We start from the raw sequence: 18,660 nt of genomic DNA, 5'->3' as shown, positions 1-18,660 counted from the left end.
TTCTTGTGGGTAAAGGACAGAAGAATGACCTTCCTTCCCTCAAAACTGAGTTTCAGTCTCAACAGCTCAGTGACCCATTATGACCGCTCCTTTAAATCAGGTGGAAAGATCTCACGGAAAAAGTAATTCTAGTTAAACATTTACAGGTCTCTGGGGCAATGCTACTACTGCAGTTACTCCCTGTGGAGCTTTGCAGCATGAAGTAGCATGCCATTCCTCAGCCCTAATACACTATATGGCTCCAAGAGATGACTCCATTTATTTTCTCAGCATGACCACATCTGTCCCAGTTTAGACTCCAACTCTGCACAGAGCTGTCACCCCCAACCCCGTAACAGTTAAGCCCCCAGGATGTGAAGGGGTGAACTGCAAACTTGAGAAAAACCAACGTCACATTTTTCAAACAAGGAAACAAGACTAGAAATTCAGTCCTTAACACATAGTCAGTGTAAAGTGGAAAATGTTCCTTTGAGGAAGGTCTCATGCATAATTCCTGGCTTCTTGGGCTAAATCTTCATCCAGGGTCAGCAAGTTCAGCAACTGTAAGCAGGCTTCAATTTCACGGGTCATGGGGCATCACCCATCACGTTAAGGAGTTCCATCAGGATGGAGATGTATAGTAGGCATCTTAGTCAGGGTCCTGATGCCCTTGCCAGGGCTCGGGCTCGGGCAGCTTTGGCCTCATCCTCTAGTTCATCCAGGAAACGCTCCTGAGACACTGAGTAGAAAGTGTAACCATCTGGAGATGTGGGTTCAGGAAACCACTTTGCATATGTACAGTACCTATTCTTTTTAATTAATTTTTTGTACTGGGTAGAGACAGCTAGAAATCGAGAGGAATAGACAGAGACACCCACAGCTCTGCTTCACCACTCGCAAAGCTTTCCCCCTGCAGGTGGGGTCTGGGGGCTTGAGCCTGGGTCCTTGCGCGCTGTGACCTGTGCGCTCTGCCAGGTGCGCCACCACCCGGCCCCTACAGTCCCTTTTCTAAACTTGTCATCACCCTTGCTAGTCTCTCATCCCCTCAAATCAATGATTGTCTTCTGTCCCTCGCTCTTCTGAGTCCTGACCTCAACTATATTAATAAACTGGGGAAAAAAAAAAAGATTAAAAGGATACATTAAAGTGCTAAGAGATTTGGGCTGGGGAGATAGCATAATGGTTATGCAAAAAAGACTCTCATGCCTGAGGCGCTGAGGTCCCAGGTTTAGTCCCCAGCACCACGATAAGCCAGAGCTGATCTCTCTCATTTAAATAAGTATTTAAAAAGAAAATAAAACGACAAAGATACACTAAACAGATGGTTCAGCTTTAGAAGGAAGTTGAGACTTGCACAATTCGGGTTCGTTCTACCACCCTCCCCACTGTCGTCCTACTCGCCTCAGCTCACTTCCCCGCCCCCATAAGCGGTCTCCCTCCACCTGCATTTCGGATGGATACAAATAGCCAACACGACGGCCCCGATGCCCAGACCCGTCAAGATGTTCCGGGTCCGCCGCTTTGGCAGCGTCTTCCGCCACTGAGCAAGCTGCACCTGTCTCATAAACTGAAGTTGTTGGGGGGTCAACTTCTCGCGACTCGGGTCAATGCGCTGAGCGAGAGGGGCCTTTCCACTCTCAGCATCTAGGGGATCGCCAGCTCCAGACGCCGCCATGTTGCCGCTCAACCTTTGGCAGACACGCAGCGCGGGGCTTGCTGGGACTAAAAGCTGCATGGCACGCTGGGAGTTGTAGTCCAAGGTCGTGAACAGCGCTGCGTTCTGATTGGCTGAGGGGGACTGACCGTTGGGGCGCGAGACTGAGGTGCGAACTGGCTTTTCCTCAGCCTTGAGGCCAAGACCCGCGGCTCGAAGAGGACGGAAAAGTCCTGAGTGCGGCCCAAGAGAGAAGCGGAGGCGTTCGGTTGGAGGATTGTGGGAGCCTTCCAAGCTCTCCAAAACACTTCCGAAAAATGGACAGACCTGCGAGGTCAAGACTGGCTTCCCTCGGTGACTTTCAGTTTGGAGCTGTCACCACGGAGACCATCGAAGATGCTCTGCTGCACTTGGCGCAGCAGAACGAGCAGGCGGTGCGGGGGGCCGCCGGCCGCAGGGGCGGCTTCCGAGACGCCAGGATCGTGGGTGTGGACGCGGGACGCGGGGGGCGGGACGCGGGGGGCGGGACGCGGGGGGCGGGACGCGGGGCGGCTGGCGGCAGGAGGCGCCGCCTCCAGGTGCTTTATTAGTGCAAATACCTTGTTAGGGCCTCCTGCTCGCCAGGCCCTGGGGACGTCGTGCTGACCCGCACGGCGCCCTCCCCCTCCCTTTCCCTTTTCTCTTTTTCTTTCTTTTATTTATTTTTACCACCGCACTGCTCAGCTCTGGCTTATGGCGGTGTGAGGGCTGAACCTGGGACCTCAGAGCCTCAGGCATGAGTCTGTTTGCATAGATAACGATTATGCTATCTACCCCATCCTCATTTATTTAAATTGGCAAAGAGTTATTTATTTAATACGAGGTTAGAGAGGCGAGAGCTCTGCTCCAGTGTGTGTGTGTGTGTGTGTGTGTGACTGCGGGGCAGTGGACTCTCACCTACAGGCCTTAACACACAGACACAACCTCTCACCCCCTTGATAGGCGGCGAGGAGACACACCAGGACCCCGATGACCCTTCATCTTGTCCCTTTCCCTCCTTCCCCAGAGCCCTTTGCTTTGGTGCAGCACACCGCCTTTTAAATGAATTATTTTAAAGCAACATTTTCTTTCTTATTATTTTTATTATCTTAATTTATATATTGGATAGAGATAGCCAGAAATTGAGAGGAAGTGGGGGTATAGGGAGAGAGACAGACACCTGCAACACTGCTTCACCACTTGTGAAGCTTTCCCCCTGCGGGTGGGGACCGGGGGCTCAAACCCGGGTCCTTGCGCATTGAAACGTGCGCTCAACCTGGTTCGCCACCACCCAGCCCCCACCACCTTTGAAATTTAATATTTGATTGAGAGTTAGTAGTTTGCAGTACAGCTGTTGACACGTGGCTACAGTTTCTCATCTGTCCATGACAGGTGTCTGCAAAACACTCTCACCCCCAACTTGGGTCCTTCTCCATCTTCATGTACCAGGCCCTCCAACCACCCTCCCCCAACCCCACTTCTCTGGAGCCCTTTGCTTTGGTGTAGTATCTTTCTTATCAGAGCACTCCTCAGCTCTGATTTATGGTGGTTCCAGGGATTGAACCTGGGACCTCAAAGCCTCTGGCATGAGAGTTGTTTGTATAACCATTATGCTGTGTCCCTGGCGTTCTGCCCTCGCGTTCAACAGGTATAGACTATGCTACCTGGGATAGAGAAATCAAATAGAACTTTAGTCTGCTTTCTTTTTTTAATTTTTTTACTTTTATTTTATTTATTCCCTTTTGTTGCCCTTGTTTTATTGTAGTTATCCTTGTTGTCGTCGTTGTTGGATAGGACAGAGAGAAATAGAGAGGAGGGGAAGACAGAGAAGGGGAGAGAAAGATAGACACCTGCAGACCTGCTTCACCGCCTGTGAAGCGACTCCCCTGCAGGTGGGGAGCCGGGGGCTTGAACCGGGATCCTTATACCGGTCCCTGCGCTTTGCGCCACGTGCATGTAACCCACTGTGCTACCGCCCGACTCCCTTTAGTCTGCTTTCTAACTCTGAATATATAGTCTTTGCAAAATAGTAGGTCAAATCTGCAAGTGACTTGGTACAAGTCTGATTAGATAGGCAATATATCAGAGAAAGCAACCATTTATTAGTATTGGAAGGAGTGATGGAGTGAGATGGGGAGAGGAAGAGTGAAAGGAGTCCTCTGGTCATCTCGTGTTCAAAGTTAACTTTAGAGGGAGTTTGACATTTTGGCTGTTGAAGGTTAAAGGGGAAGGGCAGTGGGTAATGTTTTTACCAAAAGGAGATAGAGCAGGGGAGATAGCATAAGGGTTATTAAAAAGAAAAAAAGAAAAAAAGAAATTCTCAGAGGTTCCAGAGATGAGCAGCGCTCTGGTTAAAAATACGTGTGTGTGTGTGTGTGTGTGTGTGTGTGTGTGTGTGTGTGTGTGTGTGAAAAAGAATGAAAATAAAGTTATAGAAATAGAGAAGCCTAGGTTGTGTGTACAATGTAGGGCAGGTCAGTCGGAGAATTTGTAAGAGCAGATGAAGTCTAGATACTTTTGGAGACATTCCATGTAGAGATTTGAATGTCAAATGAGGAGATTATACTTAGTTTAGGAGGAAAACTAACAGACACTGAAGGTTTTTTAAATATTGTAGTGATAGGGTGGGAAAGATAGCATAATGTTATTCAAAGAGACTCTCATGCCTGAGGCTCCAAAGTCCCAGGTTCATTTGTCAGTACCACCATAAGCCAGAGCTGAGCAGTACTATGGTAAATAAATAAATAAATAAATAAAATATATGTATATATGTGTGTGTGTTTGTGAATACGTATTTGTAACCTACGCCTTAAAAATAATCTTGAGGGCTAAGCAGTAGTATATCTAGCTGAGCACACATGCTACAATGTGCAAGGCTATGGGTTCAAGCCCCTGGTTCCCATCTACAGGAGGAAAGCGTCACAAACATGAGCCATGCTGAAGTTGTCTTCTCTTCCCTTCTCTGTCTCCCTCTTGATTTCTCTCTCTCCCAGTAATAACTAAAAAAATATTAAAAGATAATTTTGGTTATGAAGTAAAGTGTAGATTGGAATATAAAGAGATCAGTGGATTCTATATTTGTAGTTTAGATGATAGGGCAAAGAGATTGACAAGGTAGGATGGCTTAAAATAATTCCAGAGATAAAAATCTAAGGTCTGTAATGGATATATTCAAGAAGTGAAGAAGGCAGTGGTTGGGGAGATAGATAGCTCGGTTGATAGTGTGCAGGGTTCTCATGCCTGTGGCTCCAGGATAGGACCAGTATCATATGTGCCAAAGTGGTGCTCTAGCTTCCTTCTCTAAAATGAAATCAAAATAATTATTTTATTTTATGTTATTTTATTTTTGTCTCCAGGGTTATCACTAGGGCTCGGTACCTGCACTACGAATCCACTCCTCCTGGAGGCCATTTTTTCCCTTTTGTTGCCTTTGTTGTTTATCGTCGTCGTCGTCATTATTATTGTTGTCATTGATGTCACTGTTGGATAGGACAGAGAGAAATGGAGAGAAATGGGGAAGAAAAGATAGACACCTACAGACCTGCTTCACCACTTGTGAAGCGATCTTCTTGCAGGTGGGGAGCCGGGTGCTCAAACCTGGATCCTTATGCCAGTCTGTGAGCTTTGTGCCATGTGTGCTTAACCCACTGTGCTACTGCCCAGCCCCCCAAAATAATTTTTTAAAAGGAAGTCAGCCACCTGCAGGGGGGTTCACTAATGGTGAAGCAGTGCTGTAGGTGTTTCTCTCTCTTCCTCTCTGTATCCCCTTTCCCTCGCAATTCCTCTCTGTCTCTATCTTTATTTTAAAAAGGAAGTCAAAGAGGATTATGCCAAGAGGTTGATTCTTTAGAACCAGGAATATAGTGGTGCCATTCATAAAAGCAGGAGGGAATATGACTTTGATTTGTGAAAGATAATGACTTTGACTTTAGGTTACTGAGTTTCAAGTGCTTGTAGAACATCAGGAGGAAGGTTTCCAGCAGGTTGTTTAAAAAGTAAACCAGGGGTGGAAGTAGATAGCATAATGGCTATGCAAAGAGACTCTCACACCCAAAGCTCCAAGGTCCCGGGTTCAATCCCTGTACCACCATAAGCCAGAGCTGAGTAGTGCTCTGGTTTTTTAAAAAAAAAAAAAAGTGGTGGTGAGATGGGCCAGGTGGTGGTGTACCTGGCTGAGTGCAAATATTATAATGCACAAGGATCCAGGTTCAAACCCCCGGCCCTGACCTGCAGGGGAAAGCTTCACAACTGGTTAAGCAGGGCTACAGGTGTCTCAATCTCTCTGTCTCCCCTTCCCTCTAGATTTCTCTCTGTCTCTATCCAATAAATAAATAAATAACAAAGAAAGACCAGCAGAATTAAAAAAAAAAAAAAAGTAAATGAGGGGAAGCAAATCAGAAGAAAGGCTGGAACTAAAGATAAAGGTTTCGAAGTTATTTCCATAATGATGATGTTGAATTTGTGGCAGAGGACAAGCTAGAGAGAGAAGAGAAGCAAATCAAGGACAGTTAATATTTTTGTGTTCAGGGAATCTGGAGAAAAAAAAAATTTGGCGATAAAAGAACTAGTCAGGAGATAGAAATAGAACCAAGAGCCATTTGGAAGCCAAGAGGACAGTTTCAAGAATAGGGTCAACAGTTTCAGATAATCCAGACATACAAACAATGGTAATGAGAGTTGTATAAGGACCATGCTATTTAATAGTTTGGATGTATTGCTGTCAAAGCTGGGACAAGTTAGAGCCAAATTTCAGAACATTTGGGAGTGAACGACAAAGTGGAAGCAGCAGGTATAAGCTATACTTAACAGGGTGGCAAGGGAGATGGCTCAGTAGGCAGTACAGGGCATATGCTTTGTAAGCCTGAGGGCCTGGATTAGATTTTATTATTTAAAAAAGTATTTACTTATTTATTTTTACCCAAATGCTATGTATCATGGTATTTGTGGTGCTGGGGGTTGAACCTGGGAACTCAAGAGCCTCAGGCATGAAAATCTTTTTTGTATAACCATCATGATGTCTCCTCAGCCTTATGAGGCCCTGGCTTTATTATCCTATACCATGGATGATCAAGTGGTGCTCCAATCTCTGTCTTAAAATAGATAATTAATTTTTAAACATTTCTTTATTCCCTTTTGTTGCCCTTGTTTTATTGTTGTAGTAATTATTGTTGTTCTTACTGATGTCGTTGGATAGGACAGAGAGAAATGGAGAGAGGAAGGGAAGACAGACAGGGGGAGAGGAAGACACCTGCAGACCTGCTTCACCGCTTGTGAAGTGACTCCCCTGCAGGTGGGGAGGCGGGGGCTCAAACCAGGATCCTTACTCCAGTCCTTGTGCTTTGCACTACCTGCACTTAACCCAGCGCGCTACCACCCGACTCCCTATAATTAATTTTTAATGAGGAAGAACACTGGTCCCTATCTGCAGGGGGAAAGCTTCATGCATGGTGAAACAGAGCTGCAGGCGTCTCTGTGTCTCTCTCCCTCTCCCCTCTCAACTTCTGTCTCTATCCATTAATAAATAAACAAAAATACTTTAAAAAATAAGGAAGAACACATCTTTTAAAATTTTTTAATTATCTTTATTGGATAGAGACAGTCTATTGGATAGAGAAGGCAGGGGAGATAGGGAGAAAGAGAGGCACTTGAAACACTGCTTCACCACTTGCAAAGCTTTTCCCCTCTAGGTGGGGACCAGGAACTTGAACCTGGGTCCTTGCACACTGTAACATGTGTGCTCAACCAGGTGCACCACTACACCATCCTTATAGATAAATCTATTAAAACAAAAAAGCCACTGGGAAAGTTACTCAATGGATAGAGCTCAGGCTTTACAAATCTGAAAATTGAGGTTTGATCCCAGCACTACAAATGGCTGGAGTGGTGCTTTGACCTCTTGTTTTATAAATAAATAAATAAGTAGGGTTATCGCTGGGCTTCAGTGCTTGCCCTATGAATCCACTGCTCCTGGAACCTTTGTTTTTTTTTTTTCATTAGGACAAGAGAGAAATTGAGAGAGGATGGGGAGATAGATAGTACCCAGAGAGAGAGAAAGAGAAGGAGAGGGACAAATGGAGGTAGTTATGATGTCATGAGTGGCTTGGAAGGGAAGAGAGTATTGAATCAGAAAAAAAAAAAAAGGGGGCAACTGTATTAATGTGGACAGATAGTTGTAGAGATGATGGTTGGCCCATGTCTGCAACCTTAGGGGAACTGTGGTGGATTGCAGTGGGGAGACTGAAGATTCAGAACTCTGGTTGTGGGAATAATATGGATTCAAACCCCTGTCAACGTGTAATTCTGTAATACAAAAATAAATAATCTTTTTTTTTTTTTAAAGAGAAAGACAGACACCTGCAGACCTGCTTCACTACTTGTGAAGTGTCCTCCCTGCAGGTAGGGAGCTGGGGCTTCAAACTGGGATCTTGCACAGGTCCTTGCTTCATACTATGTGTGCTCAACCCGGTGCACCACTGCTTTGCCCCCTATTATAATTTTTTTTTAGAAATTAAAAGATAATTCACCAGGTAGGGCATGTCCTTTGCCATGCATAAGCCCAGATTCAAACTCTGCATTACATGGAAGTTGCTATGACAGCAGAGGAGGTTTTGGTGTTACATCTTTCTCTTTTTATTTCAAATATTAATTAATGAGGGAAATAGGAGGGATGGAGGTAAAGGAAGAGCAAGAACTAGAGCATCACTCTGGTACATGCATTGCCGGGGATTGACCTCGTGCTTGCGAGTCCAACACTATATACTGATCCACTGTGCCACCTCCAAGACCACTGATGTCCTTTCTAGTTCTTTCTTTGTCTAGTCACCAGTAGTGGTGAAATTACAGGAGTACAAGTCCCTGGCTCAGCAAAAACAAACAAGCAAACAAAAACAGGAAAGAAAATAAATGATGGAAACTAGAAGATTAGAGTTCTAGCTTAAGGGAGTAGAAAGTGGGGGATTTGGGCCAGCAACATAGCTCACTTGGGTAGTGTGTTACTTTGCCATATGCATGAATCAGTTTAACCAGATTTGAGCCTGGCTCTCACTACATTGACACACCGAAGATAGCTTTGGTGTTGTGGGCTTGGTTAGTCTCTCTCTCTGCCTTTTTGTCTCTTTCTCAAAAAATTGAAATAAAATTGTAAAAATAAAACAATGAGAGGATCTTTTAATTAGTAGCATATCTCACTACATTTGTAAGTACAGGAGATGGAGCCAGCATGAGAAAGAAGTATAACTCTCATTCATTCCATCTAACACAAGTTCAGTTTTCTTTTTTTTTTTTTTTTTAATTAAAGAAAGGATTAATTAACAAAACCATAGGGTAGGAGGGGTACAACTCCACACAATTCCCACCGCCCAATCTCCATATCCCACCCCCTCCCCCGATAGCTTTCCCATTCTCTATCCCTCTGGGAGCATGGACCCAGGGTCATTGTGGGTTGCAGAAGGTAGAAGGTCTGGCTTCTGTAATTGCTTCCTCGCTGAACATGGGCGTTGACTGGTCGGTCCATACTCCCAGTCTGCCTCTCTCTTTCCCTAGTAGGATGGGTCTCTGGGGAAGCTGAGCTCCAGGACACATTGGTGGTGTCTTCAATCCAGGGAAGTCTGGCCGGCATCCTGATGACACCTGGAACCTGGTGACTGAAAAGAGAGTTAACATACAAAGCCAAACAAATTGTTGAGCAATCATGGACCCAAAGCTTGGAAAAGTGGAGAGGAAGTATTAGGGAGGTACTCACTGCAAACTCTAGTATACTTCTGCTTTCTTACTTTGGTGCCATACTCCAAACTCAGTCAATTTCTGCTTTGCGTTTCTACTTCTTTTTTTTTTTTTTTTTTTTTTTACATGCATAACATTCCCCAGATTCCCATTTAGCAATACAACCCCCACTATTTCATTCATCATTTTTCATGGACCTGTATTCTCCCCACCCACCCCAGAGTCTTTTACTTTGGTGTAATACTCCAATTCCATTTCAGGTTCGACTTGTGTTTTCTTTTCTAATCTTGTTTTTCAACTTCGGCCTGAGAGTGAGATTATCCCATATTCATCCTTCTGTTTCTGATTTATTTCACTCAACATGATTTTTTCAAGGTCCATCCAAGATCGGCTGAAAACGGTGAAGTCACCATTTTTTACAGCTGAGTAGTATTCCATTGTGTATATATACCACAACCTGCTCAGCCACTCATCTGTTGTTGGACACCTGGGTTGTTTCCAGGTTTTGGCTATTACAAATTGTGCTGCCAAGAACATATGTGTACACAGATCTTTTTGGATGGATGTGTTGGGTTCCTTAGGATATATCCCCAGGAGGGGAATTGCAGGGTCATAGGGTAGGTCCATTTCTAGCCTTCTGAGAGTTCTCCAGACTGTTCTCCACAGAGGTTGGACCAATTGACATTCCCACCAGCAGTGCAGGAGGGTTCCTTTGACCCCACACCCTCTCCAGCATTTGCTGCTGTTACCTTTTCTGATGTGTGACATTCTCACAGGAGTGAAGTGATATCTCATTGTTGTCTTGATTTGCATTTCTCTGACAATCAGAGACTTGGAGCATTTTTTCATGTGTTTCTCGGCCTTTTGGATCTCTTCTGTGGTGAATATTCTGTCCAATTCCTCCCCCCACTTTTGGATGGGGTTATTTGTTGTCTTGTTGTTGAGTCTGGTAAGCTCTTTATATATGTTGGTTATTAAACTCTTATCTGATGTATGGCATGTAAAGATCTTCTCCCATTCTGTGAGGGGTCTCTTGATTTGGGTAGTGGTTTCTTTTGCTGTGAAGAAGCTTTTTAATTTGATGTAGTCCCATAGGTTTATACTTGCCTTAGTCTTCCTTGTAATTGGATTCGTTTCATTGAAAATGTCTTTAAAATTTATGCGGAAAAAAGTTCTTCCAATATTTTCCTCTAAGTATCTGATAGTTTCTGGTCTAACATCCAAGTCCTTGATCCACTTGGAATTTACTTTTGTATTTGGTGAAATACAGTGATTCAGCTTCATTCTTCTGCATGTTTCAACCCATTGTTTCCAACACCATTTGTTGAAGAGACTCTGCTTCCCCCATATAATAGTCTGGGCCCCTTTGTCAAAGATTAGATGTCCATAGGTGTGGGGCCTCAAGTTCAGTTTTCTTAACTAATTAAAATGGCAAATGGGAAAAATGCCTATGTAATTCAGATGCAAAACCAAAATGAAACTAAACGACTACACACCACACACACAAAACAAAAGCTAAACTCCAGGGAGTAAAATGGCTTGCTAATAATACACAATTGTGTTCTAAATATTTTATTTGCTTTTCTCTTTCATTTACTTATTTTTATTATATTTATTTATTTATTAGCTAGAGACGGCCAGAAATCAAGAGGGGAAGGGGAGAGAGAGAGGGAGAAATACAGAGAGACATTTGCAGCACTGCCTCACCACTTGCAAAGCTTTCCCCCTACAGGTGGGGTCTTGGGGCTCAAACCTGGGTTCTTGTTGTGCATTGTAACATATATGCTCAGCCAGGTGTGCCACCACCTAGCCCCCTGCTTACTTGCTTGAACTAATTCTGTTCTGGGAGCCAGGTGGTAGTGCAGTGGGTTAAGCGCAGTTGGTGCAATGCGCAAGGACTGGCGGAAGGATCCCTGTTCGGGGGCCTGGCTCCCCACTTGCAGGGGAGTTGCTTCACAGGCTGTGAAGCAGGTCTGCAGGTGTCTCTCTCTCTCTCTGTCCCCCTTTCTGTCTTCCCTTCCTCTCTCCATTTCTCTCTGTCCTATGCAACAACAAAAACATCAGTAATAACTACAACAGTAAAACAAGGGCAACAAAAGGGAATAAAAAAAACGAATTCTGTTCTGCTTTTGCTAGCAGTTTTAGTCTCTGAAATGAAAGGTAGATTTTTTTGTTGTTTATTATTACAAAATGTATTCTTTTTTTAATATTTATTTTATTTATTCCCTTTTGTTGCCCTTGTTGTTTTATTGTTGTAGTTATTATTGTTGTCGTCTTTGTTGGATAGGACAGAGAGAAATGGAGAGAGGATGGGAAGACAGAGAGGAGGAGAGAAAGACACCTGCAGACCTGCTTCACCGCCTGTGAAGTGACTCCCCTACAGGTGGGGAGCGGGGGTTCGAACCGGGATCCTTATGCCGGTCCTTGTGCTTTGCGCCACCTGCACTTAACCCGCTGCACTACAGCCCAACTCCCCACAAAATGTATTCTTAACATTTTTACCAGAGCACTGCTTTCCGCTCTGGCTTAAGGTGGTACTGGGGATAGAACCTGGAGCCTTGGGACCTCAGGCAAAACAGTCTTTTTGCATAGCAATTATGCCATCTCCCTAGACCTATTATAAAGTGTGTAATTATAAAATGTATTTTACTTATTTCAAATGAAATAGAGAAATTAATATGACAGAGGGAAGCCAGTGTAGCACTCTGGTACATGAATTGCTGGAAATCAAACCAGGAGCTTTAGACATGCAAGTCCTGTGCTCTAGCTAAGCTGAATTATTTCCCTGGCCACTGTAGTGATAAGATTAAAATTTTTTTATATTTATTTATTTTCCCTTTTGTTGCCCTTGTTTTTTATTGTTGTAGTTATTATTGTTGTTATTGATGTTGTCATTGTTGTTAGATAGGAGAGAGGAGGGGAAGACAGACGGGAGAGAAAGATAGACACCTGCACACCTGCTTCATCGATTGTAAAGTGACTCCCTTGCAGGTGGGAGGCCGGGGCCTCCAACCAGGATCCTTCCGGCAGTCCTTGTGCTTCGCACCACATGTGCCTAACCCGCTGCGCTATCGCCCGACTCCCAATGATAAGATTTTACATATTTGTGTGTGTGATGTTTATGGAGTAGACTGTTTAAACTGCCTTGTACTTGTTTATTTTTCTTCCTCAGAAGGTCAAGTTTTCTATAGAGACATGACAATTTGACCACAATGCCTTTAACTAAGTGTTGTATGACTTAAGCTAAGTGATAAAAAAAAATGTCTAGTTTGGCAGGCACTTTTTATGTTGAGAATCAACATGTACTCTTATTTCCACTCTGAAATGATATTGCAAACTAAATAAAACTCTATCTGGGCCTGTTCTTTCAAAAAGAAATAGAGGTAGTCTAAAATGTAGCCAAAGTATCTGGTCCTCCGCACCTTCCCAATGACTCCTTCCTTCCACCAAATTGGACTATATTCCCTGATTTAGGGGATAGTTATTCAAAACAAGTCACTCCCCACTAAAAAACCTGCTCCTGGAGAGAGGCTTAGCCACCCCAGATTTACCCAACAAACTGGTGGTGGGTGAAATTGTGTCCAGCTGTAAGGTGAATTGTGTTTGTAAAGCAATGGGAGTTCTCCAGAGGGTGGTTACTAAACAAACAGTGTTATAAAGAATATTGAAGCACCAGGAGGGACCTTTCTGTTCCTGTCAACATTCCACTGAAAACAGAATATAAGGGCTAGGATTTTTATCCATCCAACAATCTCCCTTGAAGCTGGGGGGTCCCAGCATGGTGTTGAGGCCAGCTAGGCCAGCTGGTATGTTTATGTGTGGCTGGCCAAGTCTTTTATCAGTTGAAATGCACAGGAAGGCTCAAAGGTCACAGAGGGGGCTTGGTCTTTGGCACTGTCTACCTCTTTTTCATGTCTCTGATCTGCCTATTGGCAGCAAAAGGAACTAAGCTCAGTTTGGTTTGTTCCAGGTTCATCTTTCACACCTCCTGACCCTCTTCCCTTGGCCCCATTGTGGCTTTTACACAATTCCAAGAGTTCAGAGTGGTTTTGGTTGCACCTTGTGAATTAGGCTCTTCTTTCTTGTTTTGGCAGAGTTTGTTTTTCTCCTGTCTGAACAATGGTGTCTGGAGAAATCTGTAAGCTATCAGGCTGTAGAAATCCTAGAAAGGTAAAGTTCTGAATATAACCCTTTGTTAGTAGTATCTCCCAGAATGATTAATATACCCAAATCTTTTAAAAATGTACTAGTTGGAGTTGCCTCTTAACCATGGGAGCTGGTTATTCACGCTCTTTTCTTTGCAAATATTTTTGTTAGCCAGTGCTTGATATCAGAAGAGATGAACTGCATGGTTTGAGGTTTGAAGGAGCGTTAACTATTTATCCTTTCACTCTATTTTAATAGGTTTATGGTAAAGCAGGCAGAGAATATTTGCAGGCAAGCTACAATCCAGCTGAGTGATAAGACACAGCCTCAGAATTGGAAGGCTCTGAAAGAGCAGCTTTTCAGCAAGTTTATCCTGCGACTTGTGTCATGTGTTCAGCTGGCAAGCAAACTTTCCTTCCACTACAAAGTAAGGACCTAGGGTTGCTCATGGACTGGATCATGGGCAAAAGTGTTAGAAAGAAACCAGTTAATCTAAAGGTGACTGAAAGACCTACTTCAAGGCTAGGTGATATAGCTCCTGGAAATTCCAGAGGGCAATTATGCTTCCTAACCTCATGCATGTGAACACACACACACACACACACACACACACACACAGTTATTTAATAGCTTGAAGTTCTGTTCCCAAAGTAAAACTGCTGGACAGATGCCATCATTCACACAGGTCACCTTTCCTCCCTTGGACTCAAGGACAGTTTACATAAGGCACCTTAATTGCCAACATACAACCAGTAATAAAGGCAAACTATAAAAATTATACAGGATAAAATGTTTCCACATTCTATGAGCAATACCTATGTAATAAAATGTCATTAATTCAACAAATATTTATCGATTTTAATGGCCAAATGCTGTACTACATGACATGACTATAACAGTAAAAAATATCTATGTTTTCAAGGAACTTACTATATTTGTGGATTCAGAGCTTTTTTCTTTTTAACCTTTTATTTATTTATTTAATGAGAGACATATAGGGAGAAAGAGTGAGAAAGACCAGAACGCACTACTCAGTTCTGGCTTATGGTGGTACTGAAGATTGAACTTGAGATCTCAGAATCTCAGAAATGAAAGTCTTTTTGCATAACCATGTGCTATCTCCCCAACCTAAGAAACTTGTTATCTAATGGGAGAAGATACACAAATAATGTGAGAAAGTGTTATGATTAGTGTAAATACAGAGGGCTACTATACACATGTACCTTGCTAGTCTAGGAGTTGAATCAAGGAAGTATATTTAGAATTATTTGTTGAAGGTCAGGAGGTGTGAAGGCAGAGGCAGAAATGTTTTTTAAAAGTTCTTTCTGGGGTCAGGCAGTGTGCACCTGGCTAAACGCACACATTACAGTGTGTAAGCCCCTTTCCCCATGCAGGGTGAAGTAGTGCTACAGGTGTCTGTCTCTCTCCCTCTCTATCTCCCCTCCCCTCTCAATTTATCTATATCCTATCCGATAAAGTGGAAAAAATGGCCACCAGGAACAGTGGATTTGTAGTGCTGGCACTGAGGCCCCTGGAGGCAAAAAAGAGAAATGTGATGCACACACGGGCTGAATTGTATATTATACCAAGATAGCTGGCCTTTATTCTGACACTCTTCTTTCTCTTTCTTTTTTTCTTCACTCAGATAATTAGCAATGTTACAGTCCTGAATTTCCTCCAGGCTCTAGGGTATCTGCACACTAAAGAAGATCTTCTGGAGTCAGAGCTTGATGTTTTGAAGACCCTGAATTTCCAAATCAATCTGCCTACTCCCCTGGCGTATGTGGAAATGCTTCTGGAGGTTTTAGGTACTTTATGAAGTATATCAGAAAATGTGGGTTGAAGTCTTCCCTAGAAGGCAATAGGAATATCATAAAGGGGCTGGGGACAGTGAAGAGAATCTGCCAGTGAGGAACAGTTGGAAATCTGCACTGAGGAAAGCATTCCCTTTGGTACTTGTCAGGGAAAAGAGCTCAGTTCTCAGCCCCTGGCTTGCCTTTGAGCTCATTAGGAACTCTCACCACAGGGCCATGAGATAAAAGGGGAATATATTCTAATTGTACTTACGTTGTGAATGGAGGTTTTCTTTTTTTCTCTGCCCTTAGAAATTGACCTCCAGTCACATTTCTTATAGAACATAGCAACGAGGAAGCCCATTAACAGTTCAACGACTTGTCACTTTACAACTGATTAAGATCAGAGAAAACCCCCATAGTGCTCTTTATCATGCCTCTCTACTCCCATCTAGGCTACAATGGTTGTTTGGTCCCAGCCACACGGCTGCATGCCACCTGCCTGACCCTGCTTGACCTAGTCTATCTTCTTCATGAGCCTTTGTATGAGAGCCTGCTGAGGGCTTCAATTGAGAATTCCACACCCAGTCAGCTGCAAGGGTAAGGCAACTTTAGAGAAGGCTCCTTCCAAAAATAGGGAGTTGGCAACATATTGTAAGAACTTGAGGAATGGAACTAATCTAGTTAGGAATCCAGTACAAAGATAATCAGCACAGGTTACCTGGTTCTAATTAACTTGCAGTATGTTGCTGGGATGCAGATGACTAGATTCAATCTGCGGCAAAATCCTAAGTGCTTTTACTTTTAAATTTAAATGACTTCAAGTAATTAACATATTTCCTAGGTTCTAAAAAATTATTGCTATTACTTAAATTACTGTACTGTTTTTATAGCTACAGGTCGGGGGGTACCTGCCACAGAGCTGCAACTTGGACAAAAGTGTTTGATTACTGTAAAGTCAGATTGGTAAAAACAGAGGGAACAGAAAAAGACCTAAAACCATTCACACATGAAGCTCATGTTGTTGTTTTTTTTTTAATATTTATTTCCTTCTTGTTGCCCTTGTTTTTATTGTTGTTGTACTTACTGTTGTTGTTATTGATGTCATTGTTGTTAGATAGGACAGAGAGAAATGGAGAGAGGAGGGGACGACAGAGAGGGAGAAAGACACCTGCAAACCTGCTTCACCACCTGTGAAGCGACTCCCCTGGAGGTGGGGAGCCGGGGGCTCTAATTGGGATCCTCATGCCGGTCCTTGCACTTTGCATCACGTGCGCTTAATCCGCTGCGCTGCCAGACCCCTGAGATTCATGTTTTAATCCCACTTGAGATGGGGCAAGGACAATTAATTGACCTTTTTTTTTTTTTTCCTCCAGGATTACCGGTGCCTGCACTACAAATCCACTGCTCCTGGAGGCTATTTTTTCCATTTTATTTATTGTTGTTATTATTGCTGTTGTTGGACAGGACAGAGAGAAGTCAAGAGAGGAGGGGAAGACAGGGAGAGGGAGAGAAAGACACCTGCAGACCTGCTTCACTGCTTGTGAAGCGACCCCCCTGTAGGTGGCCAGCTGAGGCTCAAACCAGGATCTTTGCTCTGGTCCTTGTGGTTCCCACATAGTGCGCTTAATCTGGTGTGCTACCGCCTGGCCCCCGACTATTTCTTTCCATGTCTAAGAAATTCAAGATAATCAACAGAACTCATAGTTGAAGTTCTATGACCCTAGGATTTGGTTTCATTCCAGCTCCAAAATTAATATGGTTTTAATTATTCAGGGAGAAATTTATTTCAGTGAAGGAAGATTTCATGCTGTTGGCAGTGGGAATCATTGCAGCGAGTGCTTTCATCCAAAACCATGAGTATTGGAGCCAGGTATGTATCAATGAGCAGAACAACATGGCCAAAATTCATCTAATAGAAAGCATTCTCCCATCAGTTAAACAGAAGACAGCCTGTAAGAGGTAAGTGCCAAGAACCCAGAATTAGGTGAATGAGCAGCATGTTAGAAAGGAAAAACTAAGGCAGGACTGAAAAGTGTTCTTCAGCTTTCCTCTTCTGAAACGGGAAATAAGAGGCCAGAGTTAAACCTGTTTGCTCCCTCTGATGCCCCACTATGATGTTAAAGCCCAATAATTATACCCTCTCAAACAGAGAAAATGTCAAAGCCCAAATATTACTTGTTTCTGAAAATGTATCTCTAAGCAGAGTGAAATGTCCAGCAGAAATTTTCAATTAGGACAAGGTATCCTAATGTGATCAGGCCACTGGCCAACTGGGATCTGAATTTAATCTTTTCTGTGAATTTCGAGAAACAAAAACACCACTGACATTTGACTTGAGAGAACAGCCTCAGGAGTGTCTCTCAGTACACTAAAAGTAAGAAATCTGTTTTAAGGTTGTGGATCACTTGCAGAACATCACTGGCATCGCCTTGGAGAGCATTGCAGAGTTCTCTTACGCAATCTTGACTCACAGCGTGGGAGCCAGTACTCCCAGCCGACAGCAGCCCGTTCCTCCCCACCTGGCTGCCAGAGTTCTGAGAGCTGCTGCTTCGTCCAACACATGAGGCTGGCTGAGTCTGCCAGATATAAACAGCCTTCTGCCACTGCAATCATCCCTCCCTTTTGTTTATTTTCATACTCCTACGAAAGTTGCAAATGTCTTTTGAATTGTATTTTGTATTCCAATTTCATGCTTATTTCTCTGGATCAGACAGACTTAAGGCAAACCATGTCTTTTCTGTTGCATTGGACTGAAAATGTCAAAGAGCAGGGAGAAGACAGAGTATCAGTCAAGTTGGATTATTTTTTATTAACAAGTTATTTGTGGCTTTTATTTAACTGTTACTTTCACTGAAAACATGAGACTTGGAGATTAGTATTAACCAAGGGGCTCTAAAAACAAGATCATTTGGGTGACCCTGACTGAACATCAAGAAGGTAAACTCAATTTTACCTTAAAGTTAGTTTAACATCTCTGTCCTGTCATTCAGTCTACAAATAGGACTACCTCTATTAGTCTGTTATATTAGTTGTCTTAAAAATGAAAACTTATCAGGGCAGGGGAGACAGCATAATGGTTATGTGAATGACTTTCATGCTTGAGGCTTCAAGGTCCCAGGTTCAACCTCCTTCACCAGAACATACCAGAGCTGAACAGTGCTCTAGTCTCTCTCTGTATCTTTCTCTCTTTCATTAAAATGAAAATAAACAAATAAATAAAATTTACCCATCAATAAACATGTTTCAGCAGAATTTTCACATAACATACTTCAATTCAGATTCAATTCTTCCAGAACACAAAGTATTCTATTTTAGTTAAAGAAAGCACCAATAATGCACCACTGG

General features: G+C 43.2%; 2 protein-coding genes across 2 annotated transcripts; one reads left to right on the top strand and one right to left on the bottom strand.

Annotated features, from left to right (window-relative positions):
- Positions 1–240: 240 nt before the first annotated feature.
- LOC103125965 (cytochrome c oxidase assembly factor 3 homolog, mitochondrial) lies at positions 241–1,729 on the bottom strand. The gene is made up of 2 exons (XM_007536818.3): positions 1,441–1,729; positions 241–739 (listed from the first exon to the last, which is right to left on the bottom strand). Exons 1-2 carry the CDS (start codon positions 1,712–1,714, stop codon positions 633–635), a joined length of 381 nt encoding a protein of 126 aa, XP_007536880.2. The 5' UTR covers positions 1,715–1,729; the 3' UTR covers positions 241–632.
- Positions 1,730–1,941: 212 nt separating this feature from the next.
- Positions 1,942–18,552, top strand: CNTD1 (cyclin N-terminal domain containing 1). Its single transcript, XM_007536819.3, has 7 exons — positions 1,942–2,119; positions 13,468–13,543; positions 13,778–13,946; positions 15,165–15,327; positions 15,768–15,912; positions 17,089–17,185; positions 17,709–18,552. Exons 1-7 carry the CDS (start codon positions 1,951–1,953, stop codon positions 17,877–17,879), a joined length of 990 nt encoding a protein of 329 aa, XP_007536881.1. The 5' UTR covers positions 1,942–1,950; the 3' UTR covers positions 17,880–18,552.
- The last annotated feature ends 108 nt before the right edge of the window (positions 18,553–18,660 follow it).

Source organism: Erinaceus europaeus, chromosome 12, assembly GCF_950295315.1.
Source record: "Erinaceus europaeus chromosome 12, mEriEur2.1, whole genome shotgun sequence".
In the NCBI taxonomy this organism is placed as follows: Eukaryota; Metazoa; Chordata; class Mammalia; order Eulipotyphla; family Erinaceidae; genus Erinaceus; species Erinaceus europaeus.
The sequence above is the reverse complement of the archived record's forward strand: the minus strand, read 5'-3'. Positions and strand labels throughout refer to the sequence as shown.

Bases quoted from the DNA above. Each gene is read 5' to 3' on its own strand.
- CNTD1 (XM_007536819.3), top strand. From the start codon at position 1,951: ATGGACAGACCTGCGAGGTCAAGACTGGCTTCCCTCGGTGACTTTCAG. The intron at 13,544-13,777 runs GTAAAGTTCTGA...CTATTTTAATAG, and splicing joins GCTGTAGAAATCCTAGAAAG to GTTTATGGTAAAGCAGGCAG. The intron at 15,328-15,767 runs GTACTTTATGAA...ACTCCCATCTAG, and splicing joins AATGCTTCTGGAGGTTTTAG to GCTACAATGGTTGTTTGGTC.
- LOC103125965 (XM_007536818.3), bottom strand. From the start codon at position 1,714: ATGCAGCTTTTAGTCCCAGCAAGCCCCGCGCTGCGTGTCTGCCAAAGG. The intron at 740-1,440 runs GTATCCATCCGA...CCACATCTCCAG, and splicing joins GGCCGTCGTGTTGGCTATTT to ATGGTTACACTTTCTACTCA.